Source organism: Culex quinquefasciatus, chromosome 2 (assembly GCF_015732765.1).
Source record: "Culex quinquefasciatus strain JHB chromosome 2, VPISU_Cqui_1.0_pri_paternal, whole genome shotgun sequence".
Classification (NCBI taxonomy): Eukaryota; Metazoa; Arthropoda; class Insecta; order Diptera; family Culicidae; genus Culex; species Culex quinquefasciatus.
This window is the reverse complement of record NC_051862.1, coordinates 37,772,178-37,795,912: the sequence shown is the minus strand read 5'-3', so window position 1 is coordinate 37,795,912 and position 23,735 is coordinate 37,772,178. Positions and strand designations below refer to the sequence as shown.

The 23,735-nt window shown below is 36.9% G+C and overlaps 2 protein-coding genes across 4 annotated transcripts in view; both read right to left on the bottom strand.

Annotated features, from left to right (window-relative positions):
- Positions 1–1,892, bottom strand: part of LOC6049953 (protein N-terminal asparagine amidohydrolase) — a 100,586-nt gene extending 98,694 nt beyond the window's left edge. The window contains exon 1 of one of the 3 annotated variants that reach the window (XM_038254175.1): positions 1,592–1,892. The gene's annotated coding sequence lies outside the window, so the exon portion shown is untranslated. The remainder of the gene's footprint in view (positions 1–1,591) is intronic. The other 2 variants (XM_038254178.1, XM_038254177.1) reach the window with 2 other exon arrangements.
- A 305-nt stretch (positions 1,893–2,197) lies between these two features.
- LOC6052972 (probable cytochrome P450 6a13) lies at positions 2,198–14,947 on the bottom strand. The gene is made up of 6 exons (XM_038255018.1): positions 14,721–14,947; positions 14,326–14,656; positions 14,065–14,252; positions 13,882–14,009; positions 13,733–13,827; positions 2,198–2,817 (listed from the first exon to the last, which is right to left on the bottom strand). The coding sequence occupies exons 1-6, from the start codon at positions 14,945–14,947 to the stop codon at positions 2,257–2,259; spliced, it is 1,530 nt and encodes a 509-aa protein (XP_038110946.1). The 3' UTR covers positions 2,198–2,256.
- Positions 14,948–23,735: the final 8,788 nt, after the last annotated feature.

The window sequence follows — 23,735 nt, the reverse complement described above, 5'->3', positions numbered from 1 at the left end:
AGTAGAAATTTGGTTTATTGGACTTAAAAAAAATCCAGATTTGAACAAAAAAAAAAGTGATTTAAAAATGCGTTTACACCAGTAAAATTGTTTTACAATCATGAATCTTTTCATTAATTTTTTTCAGGTGATTAGACTTGTATTTCCATTAATATTTTGAAGGTTTTTAGTTTTTTAATTCCTAATTTTAAAGAAATGGTTGACATAAACTTTGAAAATTTGTTGCATCGGCCTACGCCAAATGCAGTTTTTACCAAGTTTTTTTCTCTTTCCTAAAAAAATGTCAACAAATTAGCAGTAAAAAAATGTTTCAAACTTCATTTTTTTTTGTAAGCAAACTTGTACATTTGATTTTAAACTATTAAGAAGACTGTTTTTTTCAACTTTTCATCTAATAGTTCACTTTGGACTTAATACTTATTTTGAAGTTTGGGACGACAGATCACAAAAAGATATAGCTAAAGCAAACAACTTAAATAATTTTTAAGGCAATTTGTGTTTTTTTTTTCTAAATTTAGAAAATTAGGTTGAAATTTGATTAGTTTAAAAGACGAAAAAGTAGCACAAAAATTAAAGCAGCTATTCCTACTAAGTTGGATTTACCGCAGAGATGATTCTGTGAACGGATCACATTTTACAGAAACTACAGGTGAGGAAGGATGCGTGGACATACCGTACTAAACGTTTCGCGATGACTTAAACGTACACTTTTTTTTTTTTGTTAATTTCTGAACAATTTCAACTGCATCGCATTTAACTGAAACTTATCACTCGACGGCAACCACTTGCGGCAATTTCACTTTGAACCGATTTTACCCAAAAATTATGCATTTGTTCGGCTGCACGTGCGTTTCCATTTACTGTCGGTCGGCTCCAACCGGGCATGTGGCGTTGTCTTTTTCGGCATAGTTAATTTATATATTATCGATTATTTTTCCATGTGGCGCGATTGAAAACGAAAAAAAAAAACTGCGGTGCAGTCCAGTTCCGATTCATATTGGAGCTAGGCTTACTTTCTATCTGATTAATTTTGTGTTAGGGCAAAGTGTCAATTATTGGCAAATGAAAATGGTTGTTTAAAATGCCAATAACTCTCATAAAAGAGGTTATACATAATTTATAAAATGTGACAATACTCAATACAGTTGAACAATTGATAAATTACCCTTTTTTTTATTTCTTTCGACTTCAACCGTTTGTTCTGGTATTCTGTTGTGTATTGGCCGACGGAATTTGACAAAAAAGGTTTCGGGACAATTTATTGACCACTGGGACCATCCGGGGTTAGCGGGAAAAGGATATGATTATTGTTTCTTCATCGATAAGACTCGACTCTTCAACGGATTGGCTTTATCGCACATGCCGCCACCGTCGTACCTTCACGACCGTGGTTTTATTTCCTTCAATGTTCATTCATTCGGTTCTGTACCTTTAGGTTTATGTGTATTGGTTCGTTTGCTTTGCTTTTGTTTTAAACCTGATTCGTTCATTGACTTATTGCACTGGTCGATTGAAAAGTTAACTAAAGTATTCTCTTTTTAAACATTGTATACATAAATCTAGCATAAATTTATTGACAGGATTTACTTACCTATAAAATAATCCACCAAAGCTTAACTTTCACAACACAACCACCACTGTTAAACTAACCCACGACCTTCACTAGCACCAATAATTCACCAAGTATTGAACACTTGCATCCCCCTTCCCCAACGAGCATTGCACCCTTTTCCTCTGAAATCAGCTGTGCACCGCATCAAAACACGTAAATTAGCACCTTTTCCTCTGTTATTCCTTGAACGTACTTCCGACAGTCTTCTTGTTGATCTTCGTTTCTAAGAAGAAACTGCACCACCGCACCAACTTCTGCCTTGTTGCCACTTTCCTTTTATTTTGGCACATTTGACATTTCGCGCTACTTACCCAGCACTTACCACAGCAACAATAACAAAAAACAAACAAACATAGCGCAGACCCACTGCAAAAGATACGCAGCAGAAGGGGAAAAGCTTCGGTAAGCGTCCGCACTGCCATCTGGTGGAGGCTTGGTGAAGCTTGGAGGATTGTGCTATAATATTATAGATTGAAAGCTCTGCTACGAAAGAAGCGATAAACTGTGGATGTGTCAATTGTGGTAACAACTGTGGCATTGCGATGGAATCAGAGCTCTTTTCATTTTGAAACTAAACTTATTATTTTTAAAAACCTGTATTCATGATAACGGTTAATTTTATCTCCTATCAACAATGTATCGATTTATCGTCTCTCAAACCGCACCGTCAGCCCGTCCTTGGCCTGCACCAGCAGCGTCCGCGTGTCCAGTGCAAACGGTTTGTGGTTCGGCGAAACGGTCATCCGAAAGTTCAGCACCAGCTGCAGCAGTGCCACCTTCACCTGGGTCTGGGCAAATCTCATTCCCATGCACATCCGAGGCCCCTCCCCGAACGGAAAGTAAACCATCTGGCTGCCACGTGCAGCCTTCTCCTCGGGACAGAACCGCTCCGGGCGGAACTTCTGCGGCTCCGGATAGTACTTGGCGTCCATGTGGATGGCTAGCAAGGGGATGAGAACTGGCGTTCCGGCCTTGATCCACGTGCCCACGAGCTGGCCGTTGATTTCGCGCTTCAGGCTGTAGTTTTTGGTGCAAAGTTTGGTCATCGAAGCAAGCGGCGGGTTGATCCGGAGGCTCTCCTGAAGCGTCCAGTCCAAGTAGTCGATCTGCTGCATCACGTCGTAGGAGAGAGTGTCGTTGTTGGCCTCCATGGCAGCCTTGATCTCTTCGTAGAGTTTTTGCTGGACTTCTGGGTTGGCGGCCAACTGGAAATAAATTGAAACATTAAAATATTTGAATAAAGTTGTGTTTAGTTTGCTGAGTGTATTACACACAACGATGACGCTTAATTTTCTGAGCAAAATAAAATTTGATTCGTGAACGAAAAGTTGGTTCAAAACCATTATTGACGGACAGTTCAATTAATTGTTGGATAGACCGTTTTATGAATGAAATCAGTTGATTATTTTTTTTATTTTAGGATATTTTGAAAATAAAAAAAGTGATCAGAGATGATTAAAAATGTTGTTACAGTCGACTCTCTGATTATCAATATCCAAGGGACCGTCGAGGAAGAGAATCATCAGTTTACAGAACGATGCAAAATGAAGACTCGATTGAAAAAAAAAAAATTTCTTGGTACCCAGCTATGGGAGAGAATCATAGCAACGTCCATCACAACAACAAACTAATGTCAAACACCCTTCAAAGCTTCGTTTCGCCAAGAAAAATGTCTATGCAAGCCATGAGAAAGTGAAATTATTGACAACAGGAAGACATTTTTAAAGCAAACAGAATTCAAGGGACCGTCGAGGAAGAGATCCTTCAAGCAAAGGAAAATATCGAGGAATGAAGATAATTGAAGTATGCAGATTGAAGGGACTGAAGACTTCATCGATAGATGGAGAATTATTGATATCGAGAAGATCGACAGCCAGAGAGTCGACTGTATATCAAAAAAAGTTCACTTTTATATCCATGAAGAATTTTTTTCTAAATGAAAATGGAAAAAAAATAATAGAATTGACCATAAACTATTCCTTGAGTTGAGTAAAAGGAGTTTTTAACTGAAATCGAGTAATAAATAGCTCAGTAGAAAGCGAACAATCAAGTTTCTATCAATAGTCATGCAAAAAAATGTTTAACTATTGAAAATTATTAAATTGAACGGAATTAGGGCCGAATCCCTAATATTCAAAACATTAGAGAACTTTCCCTAATAATTGTCGAGGGAAGTACAATTCCCAGCAAGTCGTATTTTTCTAAAAAGTTCTAAGGATAAAAAATGCATCTTGGGAGCCACAGAGAAGCATGGCAATTTTTTCACAAAAATATGATTTAAAAAAAATCATGATTGTTTCAATATATAATTACGAGAACCGCGACGCGGGTTACGTTTTAAAAAATCACTTTTATTATTACACTTAATTGAATGATGAACTACGACGTTAACTTCACGGCGATCCGGGAATGAAAGAGGCCGCGCATACCTGCGCGGACAGTTTTGTTGAACAGTCCTGCCGAGTCAGCATAACCCGGCATTGCTATGCCGCGTGGCACTACGTGGCACCGTATCCTGCTGACGGTGCATGATGATCCAGCGTGGTGACGACAGGTAGGGATGCAACTCCTCCGGGGGGTATTGGAGTGTCGTCCGCGACACGTGTGTTTGATGATTTTCTCAGGTTCCGATGGTGGGCGATCTTTTGGCTGCTCCTCTCAAAATGCAGTTCGATTTGATGATGATGAAAATGATGATTGCCGTCAGCGTAATTGTTGATGTAGAAATTCCGCTGAGAAGGCCCCAGTTCCACATCTTGTTGCTGTACTGAGCCAGATGAACTTGTTGAAGCAGGTGTCTGTTCACGATTGTGTTGTTGTGAACAGATTCTATGTCGTGGTCTTTGATCTGTGTTGATTCTATGATGAGGTTGTGCAGTGCTCCTTCCAGGACGTCGGGTTGGGTGAACATTTCGCTTGATGAAATTTTTCGCTCGTTGAAGATGATTGAGCAATTCGAAAATGAAATCAGCAAATTGCCTTCCACGGTTCGGTTATCCGGTCCACAGTTGGAGTCGAGTTGTTGGTTTTTTGCGTTGGTGATCAGCATCAAGTTGTTGGTTAACAACTTCGTGCGTGTTTCTGTGTCTGATGTTGTGTTGCAGCGGCTGTGTGTGCCAAGTACAAGTGGCGCGATGCAGGCGTCGTTGAACTTTTTGATGAAAGAACGACGTTGAACGTAATCATCCGGGTTGGTTGTGGTATACAGTTCTCGTCGGGTCTTCACTAGGAACTCTGGGTGATTGTTGATAGCAGCATTTTTGATGGTTAAAGGTAGAATCCGTATGACTTTGGATTCTTCCTTTTCTAGTTGTGGCAGCTGTAAGATGTACAGTAACGTCTCGTCGCTCACGGTGAATTTGGGCGTCACGAGGTTAAACGCTTCGTCTGGCATTTCGACGAGCACTCCTTGTTGTTCGATGAGTTGCTTGATCGTGTGGATTTCCTTTGGAGACAGTATCTTGCTGCTGGTAACTAGGGCTTTTGACAGCAAGATGGCGTCTTGGATGTTCGTCAATAGGGTGTTCACTGTGTCGATGTTAACGATGATGGTTAGGATGTCGATCTCGTTCTTGATGATCCTGTTGTCAGCAAGGTTTTGCGCGATGTTGTTTGTCAGGTGCTGGATGCGTTGGCCAAGTTGTTCGTTGACGTAGTACTGATCGTTGTTTTCTTCGATCAGTTGACGAAGTGTCTTGTTGATGATGCGGAGGTCCTCTGCGTCGGGGTTTCCGCAATCCATTTCCAGGTCGTACCAACTGTGTCCCATCGTTTTTGTCTTCGATGGTTTGATGGCTTCAGTTGATAGAAGTTGGCGTAGAGTTGTTTAACCTTATATTTTACTATCTGTGTTAGTTGATTTTTACCATCTATGTTAGTGTATGCGATATTTGTTAGTAAATTAATGGTTGTTTCTAAGTCTGTTAAATTGACTGTATGAATGATTTTTATGTTTCCAGATTGGATTTTACAATTTTTGTGCTTAATCACCAGAATCGGTTTGTTTTCCAAATGTTTGATCTCTAGTTCTTGACAAAGACTTGTTGTGAAAAGGTAAAAATTATGAAAAGTATCATCTGAAAAGTAATATTAGTAGTGTTAGTGCAGGTTAGTTCATTTATTTATGGGGTAAGTGCATTTTTAGGGACTGCGTAGAGGGCTATTTTTTCAAGCGTTTAATTTTGCTTTTATTTCTTTTAACATTTCTGAGGTTTTTGAACGTTTTCCTTTTTACCTCCTTAATTTTTGTCATGACTGCTCTTGGGGCAGTTTTTGATCTAACGTTTGGTATAACAAAAACTTCTTGATCATCCTCCAATTGAGGTGGATCTTCTTTTTGATCGTTGTTCTTGGTTTGTCTAGTTTTAGCTTTTTCCAAATTTACTCTTGCTTCTAAAAACATTTCTTGCGCTTTTTCGATAAGTTCGCCAGGATTAACAATGTTGTTTTGGTTAAAAATGATTTCGTTAGGGGTGAATTTTGTTGCAGAGTGAATTGTATCGTTATACAGAGCTACTGATAATTTGATAATCGATTTAGTTTGCATACCTGCAAATTTGTGTTTGTTGGTGTTGAAGATTTCTGCTATGGAAAGATGGGTCCTTTCTACTTGGCCATTCGATTCCGAAGAAGATGCATATTTCAATTCGACGCCTAACTGTGCCAAATAATTTTTTAGTTGTATAGATCGAAAAGTAGTTTCGTGATCAGTGACAATTTCGTTTGGGAATCCGAATGAAGTGAAATATTTGGCTAGTGCCTTTTGCACTTGTACTAAATTTTTGTGTTTGATGAAATACATTTGTAGATGTTTCGAAAAACTATCCACTAATGAAAGAAAACTATTGTTATTGATAATGAAAATGTCCATGTGAACTCTTGTGAATGGTTTTTCTGTCACTGGTCTTGGGGAAATTTTTATGTTGTAAGGTTTCCTTTCATATTTATGGGTGTTACAAATATGGCATGAATTAATGTGCATTTTAATCAAATTTCTCATCTTCGGAAAGAAGTATGCTCTTTTAATTTGGGCTTCTACCTCGTTAATTCCACGATGGGCTCTTTCGTGTTCTTTAGAAATGATTACATTTTGTCTGTCGTGGTTACAAACATCTTCCACGATAAGTTGGGTAAGAACGAAATGTCCTTTGTTATTAAAATTTTCTTTGTATACGTCTTGAATTATTTGTATTATATTTTCAGGGGCAATGATTGCTGTTTGCTTTCCATTGTGATACTTCTTAAAGAAATCTGTCACGTCATTCTTCGAAAAAGTTGGTTGAATGATGGTGTGTCTATGATAGTGTGTGAAGGGAGATTCGTGGATGACTGAAGTGAAGTGTGCAATTTTAAAAACAATTTGGTTCCTGTAATAATTAACAGGCCGACTCACGAAGTGAATATAGTCTTCAGCAGACTCCTCCGCGTAGTGGATTGTGTCATCATCTGATTGTGTTGATAAATCTAAATCCTCTGACGAGTGCTCTGAAATTGAAAGAATGTCATTAGCGTTTACTTCAAAGTTATCTTCATCATCCTTTGTCTCTATTTTTCTGCTAAGCGCGTCGGCGACGACGTTAGCCTTTCCTGGTTTATAGAGAAAGTTTAATTTGTAATTCTCCAATTCATCTCGCCAAGTTAAAATTTTTGATTTTTGTTACATGTTTTGATGTATTGAAGAGGTTTATGGTCAGTGTACAATGTACATTCATTACCATAGATGTAGGGTCTGAATTTTGAACAGCCCACATTATGGCCAGTGCTTCCTTCTCGATTGTACTGTATCTTGTTTCACATTTGGTAAGTGTTCTGCTTGCAAATGCAATTGGTTTTTCTACCTTTTCTTGCATCTGGGAAAGAACTGCTCCCAAAGCGAAGTTGCTTGCGTCAGTAGTTAAGATGAAAGGCTTATCAAAATCTGGGTATGCCAAGACTTGGTCTGAGGCAATAATTTTTTTCAGTTCTTCAAACGCTGATTTATAACTTGCGTCTTTAAGATCGATCGATTTTTCAGATTTATGTAAGTATTTAGTCATCGGTTTTGTGATTTTTGAGTAATCTTTTATAAACCGTCGGTAATAGCCAGAAAGGCCCAAAAATTGTTTAATTTCTTTTTTTGTTTCAGGTAATTTCCAGTCCAGAATTTTTTCAATTTTACCTGGATCTGGTTTTATGCCGTCTTGTGTGATTACATGGCCGAGAAACTCGGTTTCTCTCTTCATGAATTCACACTTGTCTAGCTGAATTTTTAAGTTGTACTTTTCTAATCTTTCTAAAACCTTACTCAGGTTTTCCATGTGATCTTTCAGATTTTTTCCGATAATAATTATATCGTCCAAATAAACAAAACAAATAGTTCCAATAAATTCAGCCAAAATATTGTTCATTCCTCTTTGGAATGTGGCTGGAGCATTTTTCAAGCCGAACGGCATTCGATTAAATTCAAAATGTCCTAGTGCGGTTGAAAATGCTGTTTTCGATCTAGATTCTGGATCCATCTCAATTTGATGAAATCCTGATTTAAGATCTAAAGTTGTGAAATAGACGGATTTTCCCAAACTGTCAAGAATTTCCTCTATTTGTGGAATGGGAAATTTGTCATTAATTGTTTTTCATTTAATTTACGGTAGTCTATGACTACACGTACCTTCTTTTTTCCAGATGCGTCTGTTTTCTTCGGTACAACCCATATAGGAGAAGAATAAGGGCTGGTAGAGTGACATATAATATCATTCTCTAGTAATTCTTTTATTTGCACTTCAACATCTTTTTTGAAAGCTTGTGGATATCGATAAGATTTTGTATAGACAGGCTGTTCATCGGTAGTTTTTATCTGGTGCTTTATAATAGGTGTAGCTGTTAATTTTTCGTCAGTTTTTAATAAAACTCCTTGATGTGCAAGAAGTGTTTCAAAAAGTGTTTCTTTTTCTAAGTTGGATAGGTGATTTGTTCTGATTAGTTCTGAGAGCTGATTGGAACAGATCACGTCATCTGATTTAATTGGTATTGGTGTTATTGTTTCAAAGTTATTTACTTTGAGTTTTAAACTGTTATTAATGATTGGTGGTTTATTAGTTAAGGATAAAAGTCGCACCGTAGTAAAATTATTTATGGATTTGTACAATCCAGGTTCAATGACAGTATGTTTCAAAAATTTTTGGTGTTTTGGGACAAACCAGTCGCCATCTTCTGTTGTTTTAACTGTGATAGTGTGATTGAAAATTTGTTTAGCTGGGAAGTATTTTCCAAAGTTGATTAGGGTTTTTCCTAATTTAATGGAGTTTTTACCGTAGTCAATTTCGGCATTGTTTTTAGCAAGAAATTCTGATCCAATGATTCCATCGAAAAAATTGTGGAAATGAAGTTCAAAATACGTTTGTGGCTTAAGGTCAAAGCCTATAAGGTTCTCTTTTCCCTTGAGCCTAATTTTGTGGTTACCAGAGAGATTTTTGATTGTTGTCTCTTTGGTTTCTTGTCTTTTTTCTAGGATTCCAGGTCTAATAACGTTCTTATTAGCACCTGTGTCGATTAGTAACTTTAAATTGTTTTTACCTTTGATGTAAGGCAAAAAATTCAGGTTTCTGTTTGACTTCCTGTCGCCCAACAAAAATTTAGATCAACACTTTCTTCTTCGGATTCAGAAGTGTTTTCATCTAAATTTTCATTATTGTTAAATTGTCGTCGATTCAAAGTGAGCCTGCTATTCGTCGACCCGATTTCCATTGGCTCGTCGTTTTTATTTTGTTGACCTTGACTATTGTTTTGTTGATGCGGATTTATCTTAAATTTTTGTGGTTTATTTTCTGTTATGATTTTGTTTTGTTCAGTATTTTTCTTGAATGATCTATTGTTTATATTGTTTGCGAGATTCTCGGAGCTTTTGAACTTGCAAACAAATGCATAGGCTTCTTCGATATTGACTGGCTTGGCTGCAATAGCATGCCCAAACATGTCCTTCGGGAGTCCAGCAAGGAACGCAGCTAAAGCATCTTGCTCTATCGATTTATTCATTACGTTCCAGGCCGTTCTATAATCGGGGTCCTGTTGTGATAAGTTTTTAATAATTTGGATTGTTTCCTTGATGCTATTATAGTGACTATATAGTGTTGTGTTTGGGGTTTTAACATGCTGCCACAACTGGCATTTGTAAAACGTAAGATCCTGATGATCTCCAAGGTGGTGTATTAAAATTGATTTAACTTCTTCGAATGTGGTTGGGTTTCCATTGGCGCAAAGTTTATCTTTGGCTCTACCCTCAATTTTCCCATTTATTATTGTCCGCAAAAACATTGCGTTTTGGTCATCGGTATAATATGGTTGGAGCTGTTGAAGTGTCGTTTCAACACTCGAGAGCCATGCGTTTAATTGTTTCTTGTTGCCATCGAATTTGCTGATTCCGTGTTTAATTGGATCGGGGATAGCAAAAAAGTTAGCGTGTTGCGGCGGCGCTGCAGGTATTGCGGCGGGTGCCTGAGCTGCTTGGCCAGCTTGTTGAGCTCCAAGAGCATTAATGAGCTGTTGCTGCCTTTGCTGCTCTGCTAAAAGGTTATTCAGGTTAGCAGCCATTTCGGCAAGTTGTTGACCTATCTGTTCCATGTTAAATTCGATGGTCAGATTCTTTATTTCTGGCGTATCCTTAATTGGGATGTGCGCTAGATCGTGATTCGACTCAACTGAAGAATCCGATTCTTCAGTGTCCGAAAAGTTTTGCGGAAAAAATTCACGCGCTCTTTTGAGGGCGGATTTTTCGCGTTTGTTTTTGGGCATAAAGCTTTTCAAATGACTTCTCCGACACGTTTATGGTGTCAGATAACAGAAACACACTTGAGTAATTTATTATTTAGTTTGGTGGTAAACTAGCACCTATCTGGTAGTGTGCTAATTTCTGTACTAGTAACCTATCTGGTAGTGTCACTAGCAGACGTTTTCTTTTGAAAACGATTTTTAAATCTGTGGCCTATCTGGTAGTGCCACGGATCTCTACACTTACAGCCTATCTGGTAGTGCTGTAGGAGGACGTGAAGAGTTTTTGCTGTTCGAAAACCTCAAGAACCAATCACGATTTTGAGTTGACTTGCGTTAACTCCTACCCTCGCACTTTCACTACGGGGGGACGCACTTAATTAGGGTAAAAAAAATGCGGTTTACTTACAGTCAGGGGGGCGTTGATGCACGGATGTCTGGAAAAGCACGGGGGGGCCTTCAACTCCACAGCAGCGTTGTTTTTGGGAACTCCGCCTGCTTGCTGCCGATGTCCTTCGACGAAGCCACTTATGCTGCAGTTTTTAGTCCTGCTGCTACCACTGTTATCGCACTATTTTCCTTCGATCCGTGTCTGCCGGCTGCGCCAATTACGAGAACCGCGACGCGGGTTACGTTTTAAAAAATCACTTTTATTATTACACTTAATTGAATGATGAACTACGACGTTAACTTCACGGCGATCCGGGAATGAAAGAGGCCGCGCATACCTGCGCGGACAGTTTTGTTGAACAGTCCTGCCGAGTCAGCATAACCCGGCATTGCTATGCCGCGTGGCACTACGTGGCACCGTATCCTGCTGACGGTGCATGATGATCCAGCGTGGTGACGACAGGTAGGGATGCAACTATATATAAAATATACACTCGAAAAAAATAAATGAAAATTTAAAGATAAATCTGAAATTAAAAAAAATCATATTTTTTTAAACAGCTTTCATGAGTGTCCACCAGTTCTGAAAAAAAAAAACAGATAGCTAAACATGCTTTCTACAGTTATCCATTTTAGACATTGAAAATAGGACAAAAAGTTGCCGAGCATTGCATAGAATTAAAATTGATAAAATTTTATTTTTTTCAATATTTTCGAATAATTTTTACTGTTATGTTTTTTGAACTTTTTTAAGAGTAAATTTTAAATATTTTTTTAAAAATATGAAACATTTCTCTGAGTTGTTTTGAAGCGTACTTGTCTGTGGCTCTAAAGTTGCTTGTTTTGGACCCCGGAAACACAAAACAGTTTTTTGGGAATTAAACTTTTTATCAACGATCATCAGAAGAAAACATTTTGACGCTGGTCAACTATGGCGCATGAAATGTTGATAAGAAGAAAATAAAAAATAAAATCATTTTCTGGTTTATTTGGTGGAATTATGATCTCACTAGCTATAATATTACTTCTTTTTCTGAATTATTTTCATCATAAGTTTGCTGAAGGCACCAAAACGAGCAGAAAATCCCATCCAGAAGTAAAGATTTTAGATTCATAATTTTTATAGGGTTGAAAAGTTGAAATTCCAGACTTTAAGCCAACAGAAATTTCAAGATAGTGTACTGGTTTTATTTCAATAGTGTTCAAGATTGCCTACGAAGAGAAATATATTTTTTTTCATAAAAAAGTAAAAAGTGACTCGGTCATTTTTTTCATAGTGGTTAGATAATTTCCTATGTGTAACCATTCGTTCAATTTATATGCAAAATAAAGATAAATAAGAAGTTGACTTCTTTGATCATCCAGATTAAAGTTATGATTTTTTTTCAAGTTCAAACCTAAATTTGATAATAGTAGTTTATGCAACAAGTTGCAAAAAGAGGATTTTTTCAGCACGAGTCGTACATTTATCCAACGAGGTTCACCGAGTTGGATAAATACGACGAGTGCTGAAAAAATCAAGTTTTGCAACGAGTTCCATACAACATTTTTTGCAATTTCGAAAAACACCCATTGAGTGAAATTTTAAGTCGAATTTTCATGTATTTTGTCAATAAATCGTTTAAATCAAAGAAATGTTGAAAAGTGTTACTTTTCGAAACAAGTGCTGAAAAGTTCAACTTTTCAACACCCATTTCAGTGCTGAAAAGTAGAACTGAAAAGTGTTGCTATTCGATTCTGTTACTTTTGGTACAGAAAAGTAGGCTATTTCGTCGTTCAAGAATGACAGGAAAAGTAAGTAGTTTCACGACGGAATTGCAAAATAGTAGTTTATGCAACAAGTTGCAAAAAGAGGATTTTTTCAGCACGAGTCGTACATTTATCCAACGAGGTTCACCGAGTTGGATAAATACGAAGAGTGCTGAAAAAATCAAGTTTTGCAACGAGTTCCATTCAACATTTTTTGCAATTCCCAAAAATACCCATTAAGTGAAATTTTTAGTCAAATTTCCATGTATTTTGTCAATAAATCGTTTAAACAAATAAAAAATTGAAAAGTGTTACTTTTCAAAACAAGTTCTGAAAAGTTCAACTTTTCAGCACCCATTTCAGTGCTGAAAAGTAGAACTTTTCAGCATTTATTTTGAAAAGTGTTGCTATTCGATTATGTTATTTTTGATACAGAAAAGTAGGCTATTTCGTCGTTCAAGAATGACAGGAAAAGTAAGTAGTTTCACGACGGAATTGCAAAAACCAATTTAATGAATTTTATTCCAACAGTACGGATTTTCGACCACTTTAAAAGATGTTTAGCTTGTCGGATTTTTCAACGGTTTTTTTTTGTATAATTAGGGTTTGTAGGGAATTTGAAGTCAACAAAAAAACTGCTTTTTGCATTTTATCTCGTCGAAATTGTTAATTTAATGAAAATCGAGTAAGCACTTTAGCAAACTTGTTTAATTGTCTGTTTTGTTTTAAAAGAGTTTTAGACAATTTTCCTGGTTTGCATTTGTTAAAAGTTCATTGTCAACTCCGATTTTTTTAAAGGTCCAATATACGTTTTTTACTGATTGGATGTTTTTAAAACTGCCATGTGAGAATAATATTGAAAAACACCCAAAAAGCAAAAAAAAAAAATAAATTTTGTTAATTGGACCTTTCAAAAACAAAGAAATCCAGAACTGTTTTTTAAAAAATCGTTGAAATCAAATTAGCCCTATAAAAAAGTTTGGATGGATGGAACAAAGCAAGGCCTTTTGTTGTCCTGTATGTTGCCCTTTTTTTAGTTGATCAAAATCTTTTCAAAATCTTTACCAAAGATAAGTGTTCTAAATTAAAGCAAAATGTTTAAGTTGTAAATACCTCACAGTTTTATATTTTTTAAGCTCCAAATTCCAAAACATAACTAAATAATTTCCCAACAATGTACAGATGTTGGTTCAGATCTGATAGTCTTAATTATTTTTATTAGTCTTAGTTATTACTTACATTGTAAATGAGGAATCCCAACGTAGTGCTAGAGGTTTCGAACCCTTCAGTGAAGAATGCCAACGAATGACCCGCAATCATTTCCTCAGTAAGTTCTGAAATAGTTAGTTATAATGATTTAATTTCAATTTTCAATTTCATCATGTTACCAGTTTTAGTCTTCAAATTCAGCAACGACTGTAACTGATCCTCACGTTGAACCGGCTTCGTGCGTCGTTCTGCCAGCAGTTTGGACACCATGTTCCTCATCCAGTCGTTGACTTCCGTAGGAACGAACCTGGGAGAAGTGTCCGTTAAAACAAAACCTTTCAAAACTCTTAACATTCACTCACGGAACTGGTAGAACGTGCGTCACCACCGGCAGAAACATCATCAGCGTGAACTTGATCCCGGCCAGAAAGGTCGGCTGGAACACCTTCTTGCCCATCTCGCGCCACTCGCTCTTCGGATTGTCGAAACATTCCGCGTCCAAGCTGAACGCACACCCGGCCACATTCTGGGTCGTGAATGCAGCCGATATCTGGAGGGACAGTTTGGGAGATTAAAATTCAATCACGGAATCTTATCACCGAAAGTTGCGTTATCTCGCTTACCGACTTTGCCTCCACGTCTTTTCCCAGCTGGCGACCAACGTACTCCACAAACTGCTTGCTGACCTGTTCCATCATCGGGAAGAGCTGCTTCATCTTGCTCACGGTGAAGATCGGGGTCAGCAGCTGACGGGACGTCTTCCAGCGTTCTCCGGTCACCATGAACGGATTGTGCGCTAGCAGCGGATCCACCTTCTCATCCAGTGGGAAGTCGTTCGCCGCAAAGCTGCCAAAGTCCTTGACCAGTACGCTCTTGATCAGGTCCGGGTCACGCAGCATGACTGCCGGCTTGAACACCTTGAAGTAACCGATGAAGGGTTCGTTGGGGAACTCCCTGACAAAAAGCGAAAAACAACTCGTCAACCACGCAGGACACCGTTGAATCCCCCGCAACTCACTTGTACCACTCCTCGCACAGTTGACCGATGTGCTTCTTCATGGTCAGGGTAGGTCCCAGATTGCCCGTCAGCAGGGAAGGCTTCGGTCCGGGGACATTTTCCCGTTGCCAGTGGCGGAAGTTGTACTTGAACAGGGCTAGGATCAGAAATCCCACAAACACCACCAGCGCGAATACCATCGGCTTGGTGTACGCCAGGCCCAGCAGGAAGGTCGCGGTCACAATCATCGTTGCCGGCTGATAAAAACAAACTGATTCGAACAGGCACGCGGATGACACGATTTATACGAAGTTCGTGGAGACAGCCGACGATAACGAAAAAAGTGCAATTCATTTGCTTCGAAATTCGTTAATAATTGATCCACGTTACGAAGCTGTTATCGCGATGTGGTTGATATCTTCCCGAGTACGGAAGGTTTTAGAAAAATGCAAACTATGGACTTTGAGTTGAGATTGTAAAAAGGGTATCCTACAGAATTCTGGTTAATAAGACAGTCCAGACTCAAATACCCAAATCCTCGATTATCCGAAGTTACGATTATTTGAAGGTTTCTTAGGGTGTCCGGATAATCGAGTTATTTTTCATTCCTGATTTTTTTATTTTCCTGCTTTTGAAATTAATTTTGTCCTCAGCGACGCCGATATTTCATCACTTTTATATTGGCAGCCATCTGGACTTAAAATTTCTTAATCACTGTTAGGATTATATTTGTGCTCAACAACCCAAAACAAGAAAACGAAAAAAATCTGATTCGGATAAATAATCGAGTTTGGACTGTACTTTGATATCAAGACAGAAAAATTGAGAATTCCTATTTTTATTCACTCAATCTAAGAATGACCTGCAAGGTGAATCGGCTTAATGGAAATGGCAACAATCAGAGACAATCAATCATTTCTTATCGAATTTGATTATGATTTTCCGCTGTGTTTTATCAATGGTAGAGAACGATTTTGTTGTCTGTGGTATGAAATGGTTCTGATCTTTAGGTGTTCAAAGCGGTAATAAAATTAACATAAAAATTCATACAGTTATTTTGCCAGCCATAACATTTAGTGAAATAATGGGCACCTTTAATCAAAATTTAGAAACGCTCCTTCTGCAATTGACGATGACAACTATTTATATTTTTTGATAATAATGAAACTTTGTAAAGTTTTTCACTACGAATCAATATGACAAAAGTCCAAATTATGTGTAATTTTTATAATGTTTTTTGTTGTTAAAAAATCATGAAGGAATAACAAGATTTGATATTTTGTGCAGAGAGGTGGACCAGCATAATAACAAAAATTGTAATTGAACTGGTATGTCTCCATAACAAAAAAAGTTATTGTTTTGGTTTATTTGTAATTTGCATATAAACCTGCAATTGTCAAAACTCCTCTGCACTAGTCAGAGCTGCAGAGTCGGGCACCTCCAAGCGACTTTGAAGACGACTCGGACTCTGGATGCAGGATAGAAGAATGCTGAGTGAAGGCACGCGTTGGTTGGGGGAAATTATTCAATCAATTATGGTTGTGTTTATGTGCAAAGTGAAAAAAGCAAAAAAAAATGAAGAAAAAAAAAGAAAAAACAAATCAGGATTGTGAGATGGATTTTTGCGGTGTTCGTTTTGTGCTGTATTCGGGATCGTGAAAATCAGGAGTGAGTCGCGCTGTAGTTATAAAACAAGATCGATCTTGAAAATTATTCATATTTATCGGTGAGTTATTGTGTGCTTCAAGCCCTTGTGTTGAAAAGACCTTCCCATAGCTCCGTAGCTCGGAGGGCTCGACGTCGGTTGTTTGTGTGTTAAGCCCTCTCCATAGCATCGTAGCTCGAGAGGCAACAAAAATCAATACCTTATCTAGCTAACAGAAAAAAGATCGGAAGACACTTGATGGTTGAGTTCGTCGCGTCTATTCCGTAACAAATTCATGAACTAAATGATTATATAATTAAAAATCAGACTACGCTATCATTGCAGCATTGCGTTTAACACCTCATTTTATAAATAAATATTATTTGGTTTTATCTTTCCACAGCCGGCTGTCTAAGATTAAACCATTTCATTAAAAAATTAACAACAGTTAAACGGGAAATGTCTCATCCGCAGCATCCGTGTGTTTGCCTTGAGAATAAAATATAATACCTTTCAACAAACACTACGATTTTGGGTCGCATCGGTATATCAAATAATTTAAAAAATCAATTTTCAAAATTTCAACTTTTAAAAATAATTTCAGCTTAAAAACCCCATTTCATGGCGAAAATAATGATCCCGACGAAATTGGTCAAAATTATCCCATAGTATTAGCCAATTTTATCAGAAGCTGTTATTATTTTTTCTTCTTGGAGTTGAAGTTCGGGATAAAATAATAACACTTTTTGTTATTTTAAGAGGATTTGCTATTGAAATATTATTAACTATGTTCTTACCGTCTGCCCGGGTCATGGGAAAAATATTCTTTGTTTACGTACTTAATCGTATATATTAATATTAAAATAGTAATTTATGCAATAAGTTACAAAAGAAAGTTTTTTCGGCACGCCCGAGCAGACGGAAATAACGTGGGAATAACAGTTTTTGATATTTGAAAATACTACGCCAATAACAATTTATGTTATTTATAACAGGATTTGTTATTCGTCGTTATGATTTTTTTGTTATTGGATTGTTATTGTAATAACAGACTAACATTTTAAGTTATTTTTCGAACAAATCTTTGTTATTATTTTTTGTTATTTTAACAACTAATCCGATCATCCCAATAACAGTTCGAGTTATTCTTCCATAACAAAAAATTTTATTCCAAAGTTGTTTTGGCTTTCAACCAGCATCAGAACAATAACAAATTTTGTTATGATAACATAAACTGTTATTTAACTCTAATGCAAAAAAATATTTTTCAGGAAGATTCCATAACATTTTCTGTTATTTTAACAGTATTTGTTATTGAAATGGCATGATTTTGTTATTACCGTCTGCCCGGGACTAGTCGTGTATTTTTAACGAGGTTCACATTTTTTTTTTGCAATTCCAAAAACACTCTTTGAATGGAATTTTAAGTCAAATGTCAATGTAAATGTGTCAATCCACCGTTTGATTCAAAACCATGTTGAACTTTTCAAAATTTCGGTGCTACAGAGTAGAAATTTTCAGCGTTTTAGTATGAAAATTGTTACTATTCGATTATGTTATTGTTGGCAGAGAAAAGTAGGCTGTTTTGTCGTTCAAAAATGCCAGGAAAAGTGAGTAGTTTCACGACGGAATTGCAAATCTTAATATGAAAAATGCTCAAGTTAGTTTGCAATAGGACATAAGAGCCATTCGTGAACAAATACGGTTTTTGATCGGTTCTCGATTAATTTACTAATTTTCTACTTCGAAATGCTTTAAATTGTTCATCCTTACGTTATTAAAAATGGTGCCTTTCTCACATTCATAAAGACAATATATATTGCAATACGTTCAGTCAAAACATCAACATTCCCCGTTAAAACGTTTTACAAATTAACTTTACTACTCATTTCTTTTGAAAGGTTTTTCAGACCTTCAATCTTTCGGGCTCATCGGCAAGGTCTGATAAAAAACCTATCTTACGATAGTTCACATGGAAGATTCGGACAATATTTCTATTAAAATATCTGAGATCTGGCCTCCAAAAAGTGGATAAAAACACTTAAGTTCTAATACTTTTGATGGGGTTGTGAGATCTACAATGTTTTGGGCTCGTTGGAAAGATCTTTTTAATACCTTTTTAAAAATGTATAATGGGTTTACTAACATAAACTACTCCTTTAAAATCTTTTGAAATGTAGTCAAGATACTTTTTTTAGCATAACTTTTGAAGTACTTAACTCAACTTTCTGATTTTAAAAAGAGACTTATGGGACCCCAAGACGGATCGAATGCGATCAAAACGGTCAAAATACGTAAAATGAATCCGGAGATAATCGAGTGACATTTTTTCTCAGAACATGATTTTAAGTCGATATGTATACATGAAAGTGGGTCTAGATGGTCAAATTAAGAAGTTCATTATTCGAGTGAAGGAAGGCAAAACACTCAAAATACCATTTTGTAGCAAAACACTGTATAAATGTATAAATGTTCAAAATTCCAGAATTTTGAAAAATAATACGAATTCTGAAGGTCTTGTCATGAATCTCGTTTTCATTAGCCTGCATCCTTCCAACGTACTTTGGCCCAGTTTACACTCGCACAACCACATCAAGTAAACAAACCTGCCCCAGCGAGCCCCAAATAAACTTCCAAACCACTAACGATTGGTTGACTCGCCGGGTTTGGCTGTTTGCATGTTTGGATCCCCTTTTCTCACCATCTAATCTCTAACAAGTTGTGCAAACTTTGGCGGGGGACGACCACATGTGCTGGTGCTTTTCCCGGAAGAAGGTACTTGAATTAATTTATTTTTGGCAGTTCACATTTTTTGGGGGGAAGTAAACAACTCCATAGCGATCACTTCTAATCATCGTTTAAATTGAGGTTATGAACAGGGATTTCCCAGCGTAAATTCAATCTCTCATTAGCCGAAACGCTAACCGAGTGCAACCATGCGGGAAAGTGCCCTTCTCAAGGTAAAATTCGCCCCGGATTTTGCTCGATAACTCAGAGAGAGGTTTCAAGATGACGAGGAAACCCCGTCAGGTCATAAATTATCCAGAGTGCAATTTGTTCCGGCATATGATATGAAGCGAAAAGTTTTCTTCTTCTTTTTCTTCTCAGCCACCGATTTTGTGTTAAGATAACCGTTCCTGGAGCAGCAGCAGCAGTGTACTAGCCCGAGTGAACTTTTAGTGTTTTTAATCTAGGTAATGCAATACTTTGGACGCTTCCCGGAGTGATGTGGTCTGAGGAGCTGCACGAAGGATTTGGGATTCATCCAGGATTTAACCCGCCTTTTTTCCCCCGAAAGTTTTTTCCTGGAGTGATGGCCCAGCTCTTTTGTGGTCGTGTTTTCTGTAAAAGATGATAAGTTTTCCCTTTGTTTTTTTTGTTCTTCTAGATTACCCACCATAAAAAGCTTGTTTATTTTGAGATTTTTCCGCTTTCACCGGAACAGATTAGTCTGTCTGGACGGGGTTTTTTTGTTGTTTTAAATTGGACCTGCATCGGAGCACTTGAATGAAGTTTGGTTTTTGTGACATTTTAGACATTTTACACAAAGAATCATTTTAAACGTTTCAACAGCTCAAGCCGGAAGTTTTCTAGTCATTTCCTCATCCTGGCAACGTGTCAGAAAGGCTCGATTTTACTTCCTGCCAATTAGTGATAATCACTTCCGTCTCCTTACACACAATACATAATACACAAACGCTTTGACTAATGACGTGAGCATGTCTGATTAACTTCCGGCCATCAAACTAGGGTTCGGTCGGAGCTTCTCGAGCACAAAGAGCCAACTCACTAAAACAAGAAAAGATGCCATAATTTGCTGTTCCAGGAAAAAAAAAGCTAGCCTCCAACCAAAGACGAAGTTATTAATTTTCAATTTCCACAAAAACACGAACTGCGAAAGCAACAGTTGTGTGCCCTATTGTTCACCCCTCGTCACAACCAGGCACAAAGGTGAATAATGATCTCGTCATCCAGGGTTAGAAGAGGGAGAGAGGGGAAACTTTTCTTCATTATAGAATCCTTAGAACAGAGCTGCGGTGAACTTGTTCTAAGGTGAGATCGTTACCCCCTTAGGGTGCTTTTGCTACCACATCACTCTCTCTCTCTCTTTCCCTGACAAGTGTATAGGACAATAGCTCGACACATCAACTACAAATCATTGTACGGAGAAAGTTGTAACTATGTTTTACTGTCAACGGAAGTTACTTTAGAAAATCTTGCTACAAAATGTCAAGTATTTTTATGCGCCATTCTCGGACAACTTGTGGATTGGCTAAAGTTTCACCGACCCCTTCAAGATTTTCATGGAAATTATGCTTTTGCTATTTTTTTTAACAAAAACACTTTTTTCAATGGTTTTTACCTCGATACTGCGAAAAGATATAAATTTTCTAAAACAGTATTGCTAAAAATTAAACAATGACATTTTTTTTCCAGATTTAGAATTATATTTATTAATTCCTGCCCAGAATATTTTTTAAAAATATTTATGACTTTGAAGGATTATGTAACCCAACTAATTTTTCATACAAGTTTAATTTAATTTCCATTTTTTTTATAATTTTAATGTCACATAATAAAAATTGATTCATCCCAAGGAAACATTTTAAGAAATCATGGTAAAGGTTTTTTCGACGTAAACAATTCGATTTGTTATTTTTTTTCTTTTGGAATCAGCAATACAAATTTGTTATAATTTATTAATATAAATTTTAAGACAACCATACCAGCTGGACAATAATTAAAAAAAAAAAATCAAAATCAAATCAAATTATTCGCTCTACAGCATTGCCTTGGCGTTCTCGATTGCGAGATTCCTACTCGAAACTAGGTGTCCGAAGGCTTGATTGTTGAGGCAATTGCAAACCTCTTTTTACACCTAAGCTTCCATCCACCCCGGGATTCGAACTGACGACCTTTGGATTGAGAGTCCAACTGCCTACCAGCGACTCCACCGAGGCAGGACCCAGGGGAGACGACTCCTACACCTGGACTGAGCTAACGACCTAACCTCTAGGTTAGACCGGGGCCAACATTTACTTCCCTGTCCGACGGAAGGCGTGATCAGACAAATCTCGTCTCAAAATTTGCCACCGGGACCTTCTGGGATCAAACCCAGGCCGACTGGGTGAGAGGCAACCACGCTTACCCCTACACCACGGTCCCGGCTCCAATAATTTTAAGAGTACTTAAAAAGGCAACAGGTGCCACAGAGAAGCATGGTCAATTATTTTACGGAGAAATTATAATTCAGAAATTTATGATTTAAAAAAAATGAAATTAATTCTAACTTGCATTCCCAAATCTTTTTAAAATTTATCATAAAAAAAATGATAGCGATATAAACTACACATCTTCTCGATAAAAATTTCTTTGAGTTTTTTAAGTGTCTGAAAAAAATTTCTTTTATTTTTCTGTTCAAATAATTTTTTATTCAGACAAACAGTTGTCGATACAGACCCTTGCAAAGAGTTAAAATTGAGGTAATTGAAATTTACTACATATTTTCCCACCAGTCAGAAATTTTCAACTGTGGATGATTTGGCAATCGTTGAGTAACGCAAAATGGCAGAGTTTTTAAAACTTTTTTTGTGTTTTTTTCGATGAAAAATACGTTTTTTCGGAATTCTGAGTACACCATCAAATCGGGCGTCTAATTCTACATAAAAGTCTCTTTGTCACCAAATTTCCATCTCATCACCATTTCAGGCTGTAAGTTATTGAAAAACATGTCTTTTTTCGCATGTTAAAAAAATTGAAGTGGTCATACCACCCCTCCATCACGGGATATCTAAAAACGGGCCTCGGATTCGTGATCAGTAGCGTGGTTCACGTTTCTATGAAAAAGACAAAAGTTGTTATTTTGTCTTGCATCAACCGGAATTTCGTTTTTTTATGTCCCCAGAAGCACTCCTGAAAATTTGAGCCCATTTGGTAAGGTCTAGGAGCTCCAGTTTTAATTTGAAATTTATATGGGATTTTGATTTATTTTCCATGGGAAACTATCTTTTTTTACATTGTATTAGGATTTTTTTTATAAATCGATGAAATAACTTGATTCTTATAGTAGGAGATAGGTTTTGAACTGGGGAACAACTTTGTAGAACATACCAACATGCTAGGAAGTGACCCTTTAAAGATACAGATACTTTTAGATGGTGGCTTTTGAAGTAAAGCCCCTTCATTTCATCGATTTATAAAAAAAAATCCTAATGCAATGTAAAAAAAGATAGTTTTCCATGGAAAATAAATCAAAATCCCATATAAATTTCAAATTAAAACTGGAGCTCCTAGACCTTACAAAATGGGCTCAAATTTTCAGGAGTGCTTCTGGGGACATAAAAGAACGAAATTCCGGTTGATGCAAGACAAAATAACAACTTTTGTCTTTTTCATAGAAACGTGAACCACGCTAGTGATCAGGGACAAAAGTTACCCATTGGGACAAAGTTTCACGCAAATCTAAGAGGGTTCGAGGCAACCCGAATTACCCATTTAGAAAACTATTTTCAAAATTAGTACTCATTTCTGATCCCCACTAAACAAATATTTTGAAATATTTTAAGTTCAAAGTATCATATTATTTAAATGTTTGTTATATTGAATTTTAGGTTCTTTTATTGGTACCAGTTTTTAAAAAATTGAAAGGTTGATGATTGATACTCAACATCGAACTGCAAGTATTGCAATTTTCAAAAAAAAAGAATTTATTTCGATTGCAAATTCGACTTTACATAAAAAATGATTTTGCTTTAAATTCGTTTTTTTAATCTCTAATTCTTCAAATAATCATTACTCTTTCCAAAACAATTTTCTATGGTTCAAATTATGCCTTCTTAGGTGGTCCCTAGAGGGTGACGATTCTCGAGATTTTGAATTTCCCGGGAATCGAGAGTTGAATTTGGCCATTTCCCGGGAATTCCCGGGACCCGGGAGTTTTTTTTTTTACTATGACAATAGTGCCAATAATTTTAAATGGAAAGATCATACATTAGTTTATTTCCATTTTTCGTAATTGGTAATACGTTGGAAATGCGTATAATACGCAACTTTTGATACCCAAACATGTAGGTCATCGCCAAAATTTAAAATTTATCGCAGTTTTAGTAAAAAAAGTTATTTTTTTCTCGTTTTCGCCATTTTTCTGTTTTTCAGGTGGCGCGTCTTAAAACTCAGTTTTTATTTTCAAAATATCATATCTCGGAAACGTACGGTTCGACATCGCCAATTTTTTACAAGAAATGTAAAATTTTCTGAGGAATCCGATAATCATATTTTCAAACATAGGCTCTTTGGTCCAGACACGGTCAAAAAGTAATTTTAAGTTTTTATACGACTTTTTGAAATGTTAAGATAGATTTTTGAAACTTCTTGCTATTTTCCCCAAATAG

Bases quoted from the DNA above. Each gene is read 5' to 3' on its own strand.
- LOC6052972 (XM_038255018.1), bottom strand. From the start codon at position 14,947: ATGATTGTGACCGCGACCTTCCTGCTGGGCCTGGCGTACACCAAGCCG. The intron at 14,010-14,064 runs GTGAGTGAATGT...CACTTCTCCCAG, and splicing joins ACGCACGTTCTACCAGTTCC to GTTCGTTCCTACGGAAGTCA. The intron at 13,828-13,881 runs GTAACATGATGA...TAACTATTTCAG, and splicing joins GAATTTGAAGACTAAAACTG to AACTTACTGAGGAAATGATT.